The sequence below is a fragment of the Helobdella robusta genome (assembly GCF_000326865.2).
Source record: "Helobdella robusta unplaced genomic scaffold HELROscaffold_16, whole genome shotgun sequence".
NCBI classification, from domain to species: domain Eukaryota; kingdom Metazoa; phylum Annelida; class Clitellata; order Rhynchobdellida; family Glossiphoniidae; genus Helobdella; species Helobdella robusta.
This window is the reverse complement of record NW_008703893.1, coordinates 539,147-555,428: the sequence shown is the minus strand read 5'-3', so window position 1 is coordinate 555,428 and position 16,282 is coordinate 539,147. Positions and strand designations below refer to the sequence as shown.

At 30.9% G+C, this 16,282-nt stretch overlaps 3 protein-coding genes across 3 annotated transcripts; 1 reads left to right on the top strand and 2 right to left on the bottom strand.

Moving 5' to 3' along the window:
- Window positions 1-1,427: 1,427 nt before the first annotated feature.
- On the bottom strand, window positions 1,428-2,630 carry HELRODRAFT_169612 (hypothetical protein; the record flags this gene model as incomplete). Its single annotated transcript, XM_009015450.1, has 3 exons — window positions 1,428-1,532; window positions 2,096-2,290; window positions 2,496-2,630. 3 exons carry the CDS (start codon window positions 2,628-2,630, stop codon window positions 1,428-1,430), a joined length of 435 nt encoding a protein of 144 aa, XP_009013698.1.
- Window positions 2,631-3,640: 1,010 nt separating this feature from the next.
- On the top strand, window positions 3,641-6,098 carry HELRODRAFT_110204 (hypothetical protein; the record flags this gene model as incomplete). The annotated part of the gene is made up of 7 exons (XM_009015449.1): window positions 3,641-4,165; window positions 4,400-4,602; window positions 4,863-5,018; window positions 5,180-5,322; window positions 5,601-5,676; window positions 5,803-5,916; window positions 6,007-6,098. The coding sequence occupies exons 1-7, from the start codon at window positions 3,870-3,872 to the stop codon at window positions 6,096-6,098; spliced, it is 1,080 nt and encodes a 359-aa protein (XP_009013697.1). The 5' UTR covers window positions 3,641-3,869.
- Window positions 6,099-6,460: 362 nt separating this feature from the next.
- On the bottom strand, window positions 6,461-8,508 carry HELRODRAFT_169610 (hypothetical protein; the record flags this gene model as incomplete). Its single annotated transcript, XM_009015448.1, has 3 exons — window positions 6,461-6,993; window positions 8,118-8,215; window positions 8,417-8,508. The coding sequence occupies 3 exons, from the start codon at window positions 8,506-8,508 to the stop codon at window positions 6,461-6,463; spliced, it is 723 nt and encodes a 240-aa protein (XP_009013696.1).
- Between the last annotated feature and the right edge of the window lie 7,774 nt (window positions 8,509-16,282).

Genomic DNA, 16,282 nt, shown 5'->3' with positions numbered 1-16,282 from the left:
AAAGAGGACTTTTCGCCAAAATTCTTCGTCTTTGCTTATGTACTTCCTTGCAAAGCTTAGTCACAGTTTCCTATGTCGAAGTGTAAGAAGTGGCTTAGGTGGTGCAACCCTTGAAACAAGTCCCATCTTTTTTAGATATCTTCTGATGGTACTTGTTCCAACATCTAAACCACTGTGCCTCAATTCTTGTTGTAGCTTTTTGCTAGATTTTGTCGGTGACCGACGTACAGCAATCTCAATGCTTCGGAGCATGCGGGGTGAAACTTTACAAACTCGACCACAATTCTTCCTCCTTGAAGAAACCGATCCTGTTTCAGTATGTTTCTGTAAGAGAATACATACATGAACTAAAATGACTAGTAAATATCAAGATTTAATTAAACAATTCTATGAAACCACTATCACAACTTAGAAATGAAGACAATCTTGCCTTAACAATAGATGCAACAGATCCAACAGAAACACCAAAATAGTGTGATATTTGACGGTAAGTCAATCCATTCACAACACTTCTTATTATTGACTGCTTTAAATCATCTGATAGATCTTTTCTAGCACGTTTAGGCATGACTTATAGCAAAAAATCAATTAATTTCCTAAAATTAAAAAACTAAAAAACAAATAAGCAAAATTAAACTAGCTTTTGCAAATATTTCTTTTCCACGCGTTACCTAGACAACCATAGAGTATTTATAGCTACCAGACGACAATAAAATAGTAAGTAAGATGAATTACTGAAGCTCAATTCACAACTTCCAATTTACCAGATTTTTAGCTAATTTTCGGTTCTCTGGTTCATATTCTTTTTTCTCCTATATTAAAACCTTAAACTTTACAAAACCTTCATAATTTATGTTAGGAATAATAGTTCTAATTAAGGATGAAAGATTGCTACCTAAACATTTTAATCTGTTCGATTCACAAGCAAATTTATTCATGTTTCCCATGAAATATGTGAGTGTTCACAATTTTTTGAGCACTACTGTAACTAAGCAGTTTGAGGTGCATACAACGCTACGCTTTCTGATGAAGATCTTTTATCTTTTTATTATTATCTCCTCATGAACGGCTGCTTTGACGTGGCGAGGGGGCTTCTCATTAAATGCCGTTCAAATAAGTGCTTCTTCTTCTTCACTTGTCTGTTTTCTTAAAAATGCAATTCTCTATTTTTTTTCTTGGTTGTATTTTTAAGCGCATATACTCTCAAACATAGGTTACTTTAGCATCTGTACATATGCACGTGCAAATATAACATACAACGTACAACACACACACACACACAAACATACAAATACATACGTAAATGCATACATACATACATGCATGCATATAGGTGAGCCTTGGCTAAAATTAAATAAAAGTTTAGAAAAAAATTGATTAATCATAGGTTGGTATCTTAAATTCGAATTTTATTTTTCTCTTTCATGTTACGGGTTCGTTTTTGTTTTGATATTTAAATACACATGCGGCCCTTCAAAGGTCAAATAGTTCTCAACGCGGCCCTCACAGCAAAAAGTTTGCCCACCCCTGCTCTAGTGAAATTATTTTATTTGGAAGTAACGCGTTAAATCGAATTTGAAATCTATGAAAACATCTATTTGCAATGATTAAATATAACAAATAACACGATCAGAGAAACAACACTTTAAATATCAATCAATCAACCAACAAATCTCAATCAATCAACCAGTCAATCAACCAACCAGTCAATCAACCAATTAATCAATCAACCAGAACGAACTATAGTCAAATATGAATTGTGAGTCTTAACAAAAATGAGATTGGTGTGAAATGAATTGATAAATTTGAATCCTGCACATACGACAACATCAAATGTGTTAAAAACAGTTTAATAAAACTCTACAATTAAATTATAAGCCGACGAATATTCGAAACATAAAAGTAGAGTCAACACTTTTAGAACTGTCAAGGAGCAATAGATAAACAACGTTCAATGTAATTTTAACAAAGTTATTCAACTAATCAAATAAAAATAATTGAACATTAAACAAATGAACTAAAATATATCAATAAAGTTCACAAATCACACCAATTGAAAACAATGAAAGATTAAAGCATCATAAATTTGTTATACTTTTCTCACATCAACTTTCAGCCGAATTAAACTAGCATTCCTATCTGCCTGATAACCTCCCTCAATCAGCTGATTTCTTATATGACCTTGACCTGATTCTTCAAGAGCATCCATGAAATGCTGAAAAGCCTCTGGACCCCTTTTTGGTATGAGATCCACGAGGAAGGCACATCTTTTAGCATTTGTCGGTAAGAGCTAGAGGCAGAAGAGGTAACAAATTTTAATAGATGTAAAACAATTAATCCAAAAAAATACTTTTCAAAATAATTAAAACAAATAAATATTGACATAATAAAAAATACTTCTCAAAATAATTAAAACAAATAAATATTGACATAATAACAAAAAAAGATTGTATAGCATTAGACTATCAATAACTGTACAAGTCTGATTGACGAACATTGATTTGATCTTCGTGATCTTGTAAGAGAACTTTGCATGACCTCAAACAAGCCAGCAGTACTATGCTGACATCCAAGTTCCTCAGCAGATAGACTCGGTTGCTGTTTATTTTCCTCCTGTCTTCCTCATTCATTCTACTACTGCTAGTAAGTGTTAGTTAAGTTAGTTGATTTTGGTTTTTTGATTTTGAAGTTTGAAATAAATGTCTGTCCAAAAAGAAATTATTTCTACATAAAATATATAAATAATTATATAGATGTTTATTATTATACCATCCAAAGTGTTATTAGTCTATCAACTCTAAATCATTGTAATACAATAAATTAAGTATTTATCATTTTTATTGACTACTATACAATACATAAAGCTATTTTTAATTAATTAAATTGTGTTTAAGTTTAGTTTAATAATAATGATTAACTTTTAACTGCTGATGTAATGTAATTATTAATTTATAAATCTTAATTCTTACTTAACTCTCAAAAAAATTATAACATATTATTTGAATTAAAATTAAAACATATAATTATAATATTATAAATTATAATTACTAAACTATTGCATTATCAAAATAATAACAATTTTGATTAAAACCTAATAAATAACAAATATCTTGACAATAATAAGCAAATAAACTATAAAACACAAAAATTTTGTCTTTGCTTTGTTAACCAGTTTGTGTTTTTTGTAAATAATTAATTAAAAGAAGTTTGGAAGTACATTTATTGGTATTAACTTATTAACAATTAACACGGACCTGCAATTTAAAACTTGAAAAGATAATAACAGTTCTGATAAGATGATAATTTAATAATTAAATTTTAATTGAATTGCCGTTATGTATATTTTAAATTTTCGCTAAATGGGGAAAAACCGAAAACCATCTACCTTTTAGATGAAAAGTGATTATAGACACCAAATCGATTTTTTTCAACCTTTCAATAAATGCTATAAAGTAATATTATTAGATACGAAAACATTTGAACATTCTTAATACGACATTAGTTTGATTATTTCACAATATTATTTAAATTTATTCACTTTTTGTATTACTGTGCAAAATTTTGTTATAAATGATGGAATTTGATCCTAAACAAGATATTTCAATCATTAGCCAACATAGCCAACATATAGAAATGCATTTATCAACCATACTGTGCGACGTTGTCTCGTAGAATTAAAATATAAATGTATTTTAATATAATATAACATAAATATAAGTTTATTTTGTCCTGCATATAACTCAATTAAACGCTCCTTATTAAGTTATCTCAATTTCAAATCTTCGCAATCAGCCAACATCCGTTCAATACAAACATTCCCGAATAACTAACAACTCCCAGTGAAAGTCAAAATTAAACAGGATCAAAAAATGTCTTCAACGACAAAGTTCAGCGAAGTAAATAGCGAGATTGTCATAAAGACGAGAGAAATGCACAGCGGTGGCGAACCTCTGCGCGTCATCGAATCAGGATGGCCTGCTCCGCCGAAATCTGCCAGGACACTTCTGGACAAGCGTCGCCACATGAAAGAGCACATGGACCATCTTCGTAAGTTGGTCATGTTCGAACCCAGAGGGCACAAGGACATGTACGGAGCTTTGCTTGTAGAACCGGATCACCCAGACGCTGATCTGGCGGTCCTATTCATGCACAATGAAGGTTACAGGTCAGTTCAATAGATCCTCTAATGAGTCTAATGTCTGAGAAGTCAGTTGTTGTGTTGCCAAAAGTTGAAAATTTATATGTTAAAATTTTGAAATACTATGAGAAAACAGTAGAAATAAAATCAATTACATTATCTTTGCCAAAATTATTATTGTTTTGATATTGATTTTGTCAAATTAATGACACTCATACCATCTCTCCACTTCAGAAACTCATTAAATTTTTGTACATCTAGCACAATGTGTGGACATGCAATCATCGCACTTGGCCGATACGTCGTTGACAACAAACTCATCCCCGCTGGAAGAATTGAAGAACCAGAAACGAAAGTGAACATCCAATGTCCTTGTGGTCTGGTGAGTGTGTGGGTGCAAGTCAAAAACGGTAAAACAGGCTCGGTGAGGTTCCACAGTGTGCCTGCGTTCCTCCACACATCAGGTCTGCACGTGCATGGGTCATGTTTTGTGCCACTTAAAAATAGGAGAAATGGATGATAACGAGAGTGCACATTACAAATGTCGGATATTTTTATTTTCTGGTCTTGCATGTCGTTTTGTTGTACGGAAATGTGATGCAAATGAATCGCAAAATGCCGATTTCAAACAATGAAATAGTAAATTTCAAATTGATTTGATTGCACATGTGTTTTGCGCCGACGAATAATCCGAATTATTCAATAAAAAAAATTCATTCATCAGATTTGACTCTTGAAATTCCGGGCACTCAATACAAACCGTCAGTTGACATTGGATACGGAGGAGCCTTCTACGCCGTTGTCAAGGACAGAGATATTGGCATTGACCTCTCAACTTCGACAACCGATCAGATTGTAGAACGGGCAACAGCTGTATCTAGTAAATTGTTACAAATTTTCAGATAGCGGTGGCAGCAATTATATTATAACATCAGCAAAATAAATTGACTGCAGACCTAGTTATCGTAACGCTAAGATCTTCAACACCAAATAGACAACATTAAAAACTATCTAATATTAAAATGTTTTGTTAAATTGCAGACGCGGTGAGGTCAAAGGTGAAACTCTGGCATCCGGACAGTCCTGACCTGGCCTACTTGTATGGAACCATTGTTACTGACGGAAATGATGATTTTGAAACCAACGATACCACAACTAACTTGACCATATTTGCTGACAGAGAGGTAAAGAGAATATAAATACTCATTTATAAAAATAATAATTATTCCTGATTTATTATCAACGAATCTGATACTGACATTTCCCTGTCGTATTTTTTCCATTATAAGCTTTATAAAAGCCGAGTGTAATTTTCTCTATAATTTTGACGTTCAACATGTTTCCAGTCAAAGCTAAGTGCGATTCTGAATAACGTCAATCAAGAAATAACACTAAAAGTTTCATTTATTGAAAATATTCACGCTCCCACTACAAATTTATAAATCCGGATTTTGATTGCCAGGTGGACAGGGCTCCCACTGGATCGGGAGTGACGGCACGCACTGCCATCCAGTACGCTAAAGGACACATCAAAACCGGTTCGTGAGTTCTGTGGTAACAGTTTTTAAATTGTTAAATCAGCATGATTAAGTCATTGTTTTTTATACTTTTATAAATTTTTTCAATTCTTTTTTAATTTAAATTATTTTATTTTTTATCCAAAGGCCAGGTCAAAAAGTTCAAAAGTTCAGCCAATGGTAGCCTATATACTGGATCAGTCGTGCGTGAAGTAGTAGAATACTTTAAGCGTTGTAGTAATAGTAGTAGCAATAGCATTGGTTGCAGTGGTAGTGGCGACTGTAGTAACCACAATAAATGTTGTAATAATGGTGGTAAAAGTGTATGCTGTTGTGGCGTGGCTGTTGTAGTAGAAGTAAGTGGTTGTGGTTATTATACAGGTTCTTCTGTGTTTACTGTCGAAGACGACGACGATCTGAAAGATGGGTTTTTATTGAAATAGCATAAACTTTGAAATGCTGTACTAAAATACAAGTATTATTATTTAATAGCAAACAAAGTTTCAATATGATCTTATTGTTCATGAACATTTACAAATCCTTATTGGAAGCCTTTGTAAAAATATTTCAATATTGTGTTATATATACCTAATTCAAATCAAATCAAATCACTTTTATTCAATCAAACAAAACAAAAGCATGAATGATTCGGAGACCAAAAAAAGAAAATTAATTCTTGTGGGCTCGGCCACCGTGCAGCTCAAAATTGCTTCTCAATGATAAAATAAAATTGTCAATAGGAGAAAATGTATCAATGTTAATGAAATATGTACACACTTATATACATATATATACATATACATTATTATCCTTGAAAAACAGAACTTTTCGTAATTAAAAAATTTTTCAGTTTATTTTTAAAAAGATGCAAAGTGTTACAATCTTTAATTTCTTGTGGAATCGTCTCCCATATTCCTGGGCCGGTATGTTTCAAACTCATGCAGAGTACTTTAATTCTGGCTGGTGGAGCATAGAAAAGTGGCGTGTGGCGGGTAGTTCTTGCTTGAATGGAAGTTCCAAAAGTGAAAAAGTTTCTAAAAAATGCCGGCAATTGCTGACGTAGAAATCTAAAAATGAATGTTGCAACGTGGTAGATGAACAAGTTTTTGATGTTGAGTATTTTCATCTCGAGATAATATTCACTTGTGTGACAATGAGGATGAAGATTTTTAAATATTCTGATGAATCGGTTTTGGCATTTTGTTAACTGTTTTAGATGAATGTCAGGACTGTTTCCCCAAATTACGTTGCAGTAGATGAGGTGAGGAAAGATTAACGAATAATACAGGTCAATTAGAGTAGGTTTATTTAATTTATTTTTAATTTTGCTTATAACTCCTAGGGTTTTGCATATTCTTTTAGACAGTATCTATGTAAATATCCCAAGAAAGATTGTCCTTGATTGTTACTCCAAGGAATTTTGTGCTGGTTGAGCGAGGAATAGAAATATTGTTCATTTTTATGTCTAGGTTAGGTATAATATTTGTTAAAATTTTCGGACCAAAAATAATGTAATTACATTTAGAATAATTTACTATTAATTTATTTTTGATAAACCAGGTTGATATATTTTGAAGACTGTTATTGATGTATTCTAATTGTAATTAACATCTACTAAATTTACGCGATTATCAAATTTTTGAAATCAGTCAGTCACAGTCATAACCGGAATGACGTTACAATAATATTTTTCGTTTTTTCGGAATAAAAAAAGGAAAACTGCAAAAAACGTGCCAACAACAATAACAATATTAGTTAAACATTTAATTTAAATAAATCTGTGGTGATGGAAAAAACATAAATTAACTACATATTAGAAATACCAATAAAAAAAAACAAAAAAGTTATTAAAGGTAGCACACCTATTGCAAACTTAACAGTAAAGGTAAACAATCATTGGTAGACAGACACCTTTGGATTGATGATAAACGACATACAGATGACGAATTGTACAATTTTTCAACTTTTTAACACGAGAAACGGATTTACTACGGGAAACCAAATGGAAATAATACACTGCTATTTTTTCACTTCTGCATATTTTAAATGTTTACATAATATAGCGTCGATTCGCAGAGCTGCTTCAGCGACGCCCTATGTGCAAGGTCAGAATAAGAACAGGACAAAAAGTATGAAAGTATAAGTAAAAGAATGCTTCGTAGGTTAGGTTGTTAGAATTGGTAAAATTAAGAAATCTATGATTTTGTAATAAATTTTTCAACTAAAGTCACTCGTTACATTTTTCATTATGCAGTTTATGATTTAACTACGAAGAAAGCATAACAATTTTATGATTACAATTTTTTAACATAAGAATAGGTCCATTTTAAAGTTTCAGTTTCGAGTTAACGTCAGAAACAAATTAGAAACGTTCATCAACGCAAATCAATTTTGGAAATAACGAAAGTTCGTCCTTTAACGAAGAGTTGATCTGAGTTTCTCAATACAACTGTTGAACTGACTTTTTTCCCTCAACAACTGATCACGGAGTGCTTGGATGTTGTTTTCCATCCGCTTCAATGTAACCATCCTATCTTTCAATTCTTTCGTTTCTACCTCCCTACAATTTTTATTAAAAATTAATTACAATTACAATGAATCTCACTGGAGACTGATTTTATGATTACTAACGAAATGAATTCAGAAACTTTATTAATCAGATCTTCAGCAAGTGCTTTAACTGTATGAATTGATACAACAAATTTAATAAAAATTTAATTATAAATATATGAAGTTTGAATATATTTTAAAAACATTACACTGTTTCCTCAGCAGATCACTTCTACTTATTTCTGCCTTTTCTTTAGCAATTTCTTTAGGTGACACCATAGGATTATCCAGAGGTTGTGCCATAGGTTTAACAGAAGCTTGTAGAAAATTGAATAATTTTTTTTACATTTAATTGAAAATTATTAAAAAATGTATTTTTAGTTTTGGAATTGAACTATGGTATGTTAATCTGGAAGTATTCACGTTATATAACATTTAAAACAAATGTGCGAAGTACAATGAGAAAAATTTCCAGTATAAAATTCTTTTAAATAAAATGTATAATTAAATTTTTTTTTAAATTAAAATGGATTAGTTAAATATTAGTCATTGTGCAGTAACAAACTTTCTTGATTGGTTTTGTCTGGTTTTGCAACTTTAGGTTTCTGCAAATTGAATTAAACTCTAATTAACTTATTAGAAATTAGTTAATACAAATTTAAATACAAATCAAAACATTCGACCTCGTTAGAATGATTATTTTCAGCACTTCTCAGAAAGGTTGGAGTTTCTTTGAAAGTGACTTTTCGTCTGTGGACAACCAAAAAGGTAAAATAAAGCAAACAAAAAAAGACTTATTAGTTTTTTAAAATTTTTAAAATTCACATTTTTTCCGGAGTTACAAGTATGTCGGAACATGAACCACCGAAATTCAACTCGAGATCTTTTTTTCCAGAGTCTGAACACGGACCGGGAAGAGTTGAAGTAGGAGTTAATAAGTTGGACTGAAAAATAATGATTAATGAACTAATTTATTTCATTTTACACACAATGAAAATGAAAGTAAACGTGAAGATTATTAATCAACAATTAAAACTGTATTTTAATCTAACCTCAGCCATTTCTTCTTTGATCTTATAAACTTTAATTTTTAAAAATTTGACCAAAGTTTTCGTCTGCCAACAAACAATCTAAAAGTGAACTTAAAGATTGGCGCGTTTTCTTTTTACATTTAGTAAAATGATAAGGAATGTTCAATGCCGATTAGTGAAAATTATGAAGTGACAGTTCTATTGGATGACTATCCAACAATTGCAAATAATAAAATAAAAAGTAACATTGTATTGAATTCATTTTAAACTATACCCGTTATATAAACTAAAACTACCAATGTAATTAAAATAGAATAAGATATCTCATGACAATAGTCTCTACTTGAATCACAAAGAATATTATGCTCTAAATTATTTTAACATTCAAACACAAACCGAGAGCACTACACGCACTCGACACACACAACACACCAATACACTGCACACAATTTTTATGATATGGATTGATTGATGAATGGATGAATGGATTGATTGTTTGATTGATCGGATGAAATGGTGGATTGGTGGATGAATGGATAGATAAACTGATATTTCTACTGATAGATGGATCACTGTATTGAAGGAATAAACAGATTGATTGATTGTGCCGAGAAAATGATAGATCGATTTTAAGAAAAGAATGAAAAAAAGTATTAACTCGCCAAAATTAGGTATAAATCCAAAAAATTTTTGCAAGAGATAGAGAAATAAAGAAAAAATAGAATAAATGGATGGACGGATGGATGGATGGATAGATTGGGTGAAAATTGGATTACATGCTTGAAAGATGGTTTTACAGATAGAAAGATAACAAAATAAAACGAATGAATGAAGATAGGTTGACGAAAGATATTAGAACTTGTAAATGATACGTTTCCTCTTATTAAGTAGTTTATCATGCTTCAACACGCACGTATATATATATACATATATTATTCTGGTTTGTCTATATGTCATTCTATGAACAAGCATGAATAAAAAATACATGTATGCGCATGTTTGTGTGTGTCTGTGTCTGTATTTGTGTGTAGGTTTGTCTGTATTTGTCTATATGTGCGTCTAAGCTTCTAAATATGTAGTTTTTTTTAGTTTCAAATATTTTTATTTTATCGTAACTGTGTTGAACTAAAATTCTATCCAAGTGAAACAATTAAACCAAATAAATGATATATGAATACACACTTGTATCTAACTATACGCACAATTTCTATATATATATATATATATATATATATATACCAGATATATGTATAAGTATATGTGTGTGTGTGTTCGTGTGTTAATATAACATATCAAACAAAGCAAGATATGCGTTGATTACGTGTGTTGTATGTGTATATGTAATTATATATATATATATATATATATATACATGTGTGTGTGCGTGAGTTTGTGCGTGCGTTGCGTGTGTGTGTGTGTGTTAGTTCAGGTCTCTTTTTGTGTATCGCATTTATGAAAGTTTGAGATATGTTGTCGTGTATATGAGGTTGTGTGTGTGTGCGCGCAAGAGTGTGTACGTGTGAGTGTGTTTCGGCGTGTGGTGTGGGTTAGCGTACAAGTGAGAAATCCAAAAAAATTAGAATGATAATGAGAGAGAGGGAAGTAGAGAAAGAAAGAGAGAAAGAGGGAGAGAGAGAGAGAGAGAGAGAGAGGAAGATATAAAAAGGTGTGCGTGTGTATGTGTGTGCGCGTATGTATGTACTTGTGCGTCAGAAAGACAGAGACGGTTATTTAGCGTGTGCTTTAATGTGCGCGGGCACATTTGAATGACACATGATACGAGAAGGAGTGTGTCAAATCGAAGAAATTCTCATCTCGCCATTTCCTCATTTCTCAATTTCTCCATTTCTTTTGTGTTTGCTCGTTTATTCCTACTTACATATCTGCATTTGATTTTTATTTTTTTTACCCTCGCACCAATGCTTATTTTTTATTACTATTTTTTCGTCTTTCATTGGAAACATCATTTATCATTCAATCACTCACTCGCTCACTCTCTGGCTGGCATCATATTTTTGCATGCATGCCTTCCATGGTTCTCTCCTCCCATCTGCTTACCTATACATTTTTTTATCTCCATTTCAACATATTTCTGCCTTGTGTGGCGCGAATAGACACACAAAAATGCGTGAGCATTGTTGTATGTGCGTGTGTATCTAACTGTGTGTGTTTGTGTGCGTGTACCTGTGTCCGTGTGCGTTCGCGTGTATGTATGTGTACATGTGTGTGTACGTGTGTTTGTGTGTATGTATGTGTGCGTGTGTGTGTGTGCGTATATGAGAAATAGCAATTAAAAACTTTTACAAAAGTTGATAAAAATTATGCAAACTGCTGTTGAAATATTTGGACGATTGATTGATCGAATGAACAAATGATAGAAAGAACAAAATAATTTACAGAAGATAAAGCAAAAAAGAGTAAAACGCGATGTTTGTACGTTAAGTTTTTTTTAAAATTCTCTAAGATTTTAATCAAAAAACTGAAATAAACTACAATTTAATTGGATGGATTGCTGTTGTTATTGTTGTTGAGGTTGTTGGAGTTGTCGATGTTATTGTTGATGAGGTTGTTGCTATTGATGCTGTTGTTGTTGCTGCTGATGTTATTGTTGATGTTGTTGTTGATGTTGTTGTTGATGGATTTGTTGTTTGCAGTTTGACTGACTTTTAGTGCAAAGAAGCTCTCTGCACACCAGTCAGTCATCAAGTTAATTAATGATTTCTTTTTTGTTGTAGTTTAGTTTGGTTTCATTTATTAAATGTTCAAATCTTCACAACCATCTCAATCTCCACCAAAAATGAAATCCGAGAAACAAGGATTTTAAATGCAATGGTAATTCCATCTGACATAAATGTATTCATTGCGTTCTAAAAGCATGTAATTGAATGAGAAACTAAGGGTTTTATTTGATACATAAATGATGTTTAAATATATATTGGGAAACATAATTGAATGAATGGAAACAATTGTCGATCGAGTGATGTTACGAACGAAGATGTGAACAAGCGAACGAACGAACAATTGAATGAATGAATAAATGATTGAATAAATGAATGTATGAATGAATTAGTGAATGAATGAATAGATAAATGAATGACTAAATGAATGAATGAATGAATGAATGAATGAATGAATGAATGAATGAATGAATGAATGAATGAATGAATGAATGAATGAATGAATGAATGAATGAATGAATGAATGAATGAATGAATGAATGAATGAATGAATGAATGAATGAATGAATGAATGAATGAATGAATGAATGAACGAACGAACGAATGAATGAAGAATTTTGATTGAGCAACCGCTCTCAGTCAATACAGGTGTCCCAGCAGGTGTCGACATAACAACTTGTCACTATTCTTATTACGCTATCATTACTAACTTAAAAATAATAATAATAATAATTATTGTTATTTACATTTTCTTGTAACTTCTACAGGGTTGTTAGTATTTTGATTTTGATTTGTGTGGTTTTTTGGTTTTTCTATTTTTATTGTTTGTTATTAAGATTGTTATTAAAAGAGTTTGTTATTGTTGTTGTTACTGTTGTTGTTGTTGCTGTTGTTGTTGTTGTTGATGTTGTTTGGATAGTTGTTAAATAATGTGCGTGCTAAGTGAGAAAGAAATCTCTTGTTTGTTTGTTTGTTGTGTGACGATGTAAATTAACGTTGTTGTAGCTTGGTTGTTGTGATGATGTTGTTTCTGTTGTTTTTGATGTTGTTGTTGTCGTTGTTTTGTCGTTGTAGCACCTACTTTGCCGATACAACTGTCTTGGTTTTTAAACTAAAACTAACTCCGAATGCTGTTATCAGTGAAATTGCCTCCAATATCATGTTTTAAATGATTCATACCTCCATTAAATTTACTTTTTTGTTTAATAGTAGTAACGAGATTAACATTTGAAAAAATGTTTACCTTATAATGCAATGACTTCCACAGAGTAATAACTTGTTGTACTACATTTTAACACACAAGTACCTTGATAAAACTAAGTAATACACTTCATGTGCAGTTTTATGAAAGGATATATAGGTTGTACACTTTACAGTTATACAAGATATATCATGATATGATAGGATAGAACTAGTGAGAACGTGTTATTATTCGTATGATATTGCCTTCATCAGATCTTGAGGCGTTAATTGATTTATGCGATAAATTTTTTGCAAACTTCATTCATCCATTTCGTTCATTCCATCATTTCTCGGTGCTCTATACGCTCATTTAATATATCGCTTTCCCGACTGACACCTTTACTCTCTCTCCTCTCTTTCTCTCTCTCTCTCTCTCTCTCTCTCTATTTCATTCTTATCTGTTTTTCTATATTTTTTTCACTTGTTGTCTCTCAATCCATCTTATTCCTCTTTATTTATTGTTTTATTTATCCGTGTTGACTTTGAAATTTAAAAAAATTTTATTTCCACTTTCAGCTTTTCTTTCCTTACTTTTTTTTTTAATTTTTCCGTTTCTTTCTTTCTCTACTGTCTCTCCTTCCTCTATCACCTCCCCCTCGCTCTCTCTTTCTCTGTCTGTCTGTCTACTTTGTCTTCTTTCCAAACATTTTTTTTAAACTCCTTTATCCAAACTTTTTGTTTTTTTATTCTCTCTCCATAACTTTTTCCTCCTTTTCCTCTCTCTCTCTCTCTTTCCATCATTTTTCTCCTTACTCTCTGGTTATTTAAAGTTTTTCCATTTTTCTCTGTCTTCCCTACAACATTTTTTCTCCATCTTTCTTCAATTTTATTTTTTTAAATTTTTATACTCATTTTATTTATTTATACGCCGACAAATTACGAAATTTTTGCCATCCATCACCGCACATCTCAAGCCAAATAACTAACCCCTCTATTTATTATCTAATTTTGAGTTTGCAGGCACGTTTCCTGCACGTGCACGGGTTAACTTCTTTTATTCATTTGCAAACATCTCCATACTGTAAACTAAAGACATACAGGTACACACACGCACACACACGCGCACACACGCACACACACAACAAACACACACACACACATAAATACATACAAACAAACATATACACACACACCCAAATTACTAGAATTGCCAAATATAAACATAAATATATATATATATATATATATATATATATAAATATTAGCTATTTATTTATCTTATAGGGTATATATATATATTTAAATAAATATATATATATATATATATATATATATATATATATATATATATATTGTATAAAGATGCAAATAGATCTATATTCAACACACACACGCAAACACATACATATATATATATATATATATATATATATATATATTATAAAGGTTACGTTATGATCTTGTGTAAGTATATAAAAATCTGGGCTCGTGAGATTAATCAATGCAAAGATAAAACACATGAAGTTATGGAACGTCACGAGGATTTTATTAGTATAAATGTGTTTCGTCGATCGTTTTATTAATTGATTATTAATTTAATTATTTGTTAATTAATTGTCGATCGGTTAATTAATTGATTATTAATTTAGCCTTCTATTTGGTTTTCAATTTTCAATTAATTTTTTAAAATATGAAAAATGAAATGTCAAAAATGTGAATAAAAATATTAAATCATTGACAGATATGGAAGATAAAAATATAAAAATATTATTATGAATAAACTTGAAGGATAATTGAATTAAGCGATCTACTAATACTGCTGCTGCTACTACTACTATTACTACTACTACCACCACCACCACTACTACTACTACTACTACTACTACTGCTGCTGCTGCTGCTACTGCTACTGCTACTACTACAACAACAACAACTACAACTACTACTACTGCTACTACTACTACTGCTACTACTACTGCTACTACTAATACTAAAACTACTACTAACAGTAATAATAAAGAAGAGAAAGAAGAATAATCATCGACTTGAAAGAGTGCATTAATTCGAGTTTATGCAACGTTCTTAACATGATCTTAAGGAAGTATGCTGGTGCATCTCAAGATGCAAACACACAATTAAAACACGTTAAAATAATTTTTTAAACATACAAACAAACGCATACAAACAAATATATGCACGCACAAACACGTACAAACATACAAACACATACAAACATATAAACACATACAAAAGTAAAGCTACATAAAACATACAATCAATCTTATAATCCATAAACACACCTGCATGTTTTGACATGCAAAAACATATCGACAAAGAGATACACATACAAAATAAAAAATATAAAAACTCTAATTGTACAAACACAAAATACAAAATACACACATGCATAAACAAACAATCAGAGGAACAAGCAAAACAGAGTATACAATTAAACTGAGGCACGTAGAGAAACACGGGGCTAAAGCATCATTTTAATACAAATTGTTCTTAATCGTACTCATGAAAGACCTCGTGATACAAATTTTAAAAATACTTTTAATACAATGGCTACGTTGAAATAATACTTTTTAAATAGTATTTTTTGAAGGTTTAATTATTTTGTTTCTAAAAAATATTTGCAAAAAAGTCGGTAAATTATTGTTAAACTTTATTCACGATGCTGCCAACAATATGGGATGTGATGCTTTCTGAAGTTCTTGAACCTAGAAATTGATAACGTTTGATAGTTAGATATCTATCTATCAATCAATCCATCCATCTGCTCATCTATCATTGAATCCTGGTGAGTGAGTTGTATACGTTTTCATTTCATTTATTATACAAAATTATATCAAAATTTTTTTTACGAATAATTTGATATTCCATTGTTACAAAACATGTATTTTTTAAGTTATTTATTACCGTTGTAACCTATTTATGTTAAAGTTGAGTAAAGTCATTGCATCAGTTTTAAATGAATTGATATTGTAAAAGATGTCACAGTTTTACATATATATATAAATAATGATGACATGAGAAAAAAATATTGAACAGTAAGTATATCATTCATTAAATGTATCATGATATCATTTAATGATAATAATGATAAATAGTCGTATTAATATTGATAAATACTAGATATAAGCAATGTAACTGATGAATGTAGTTCTATCTGATATCATTTTC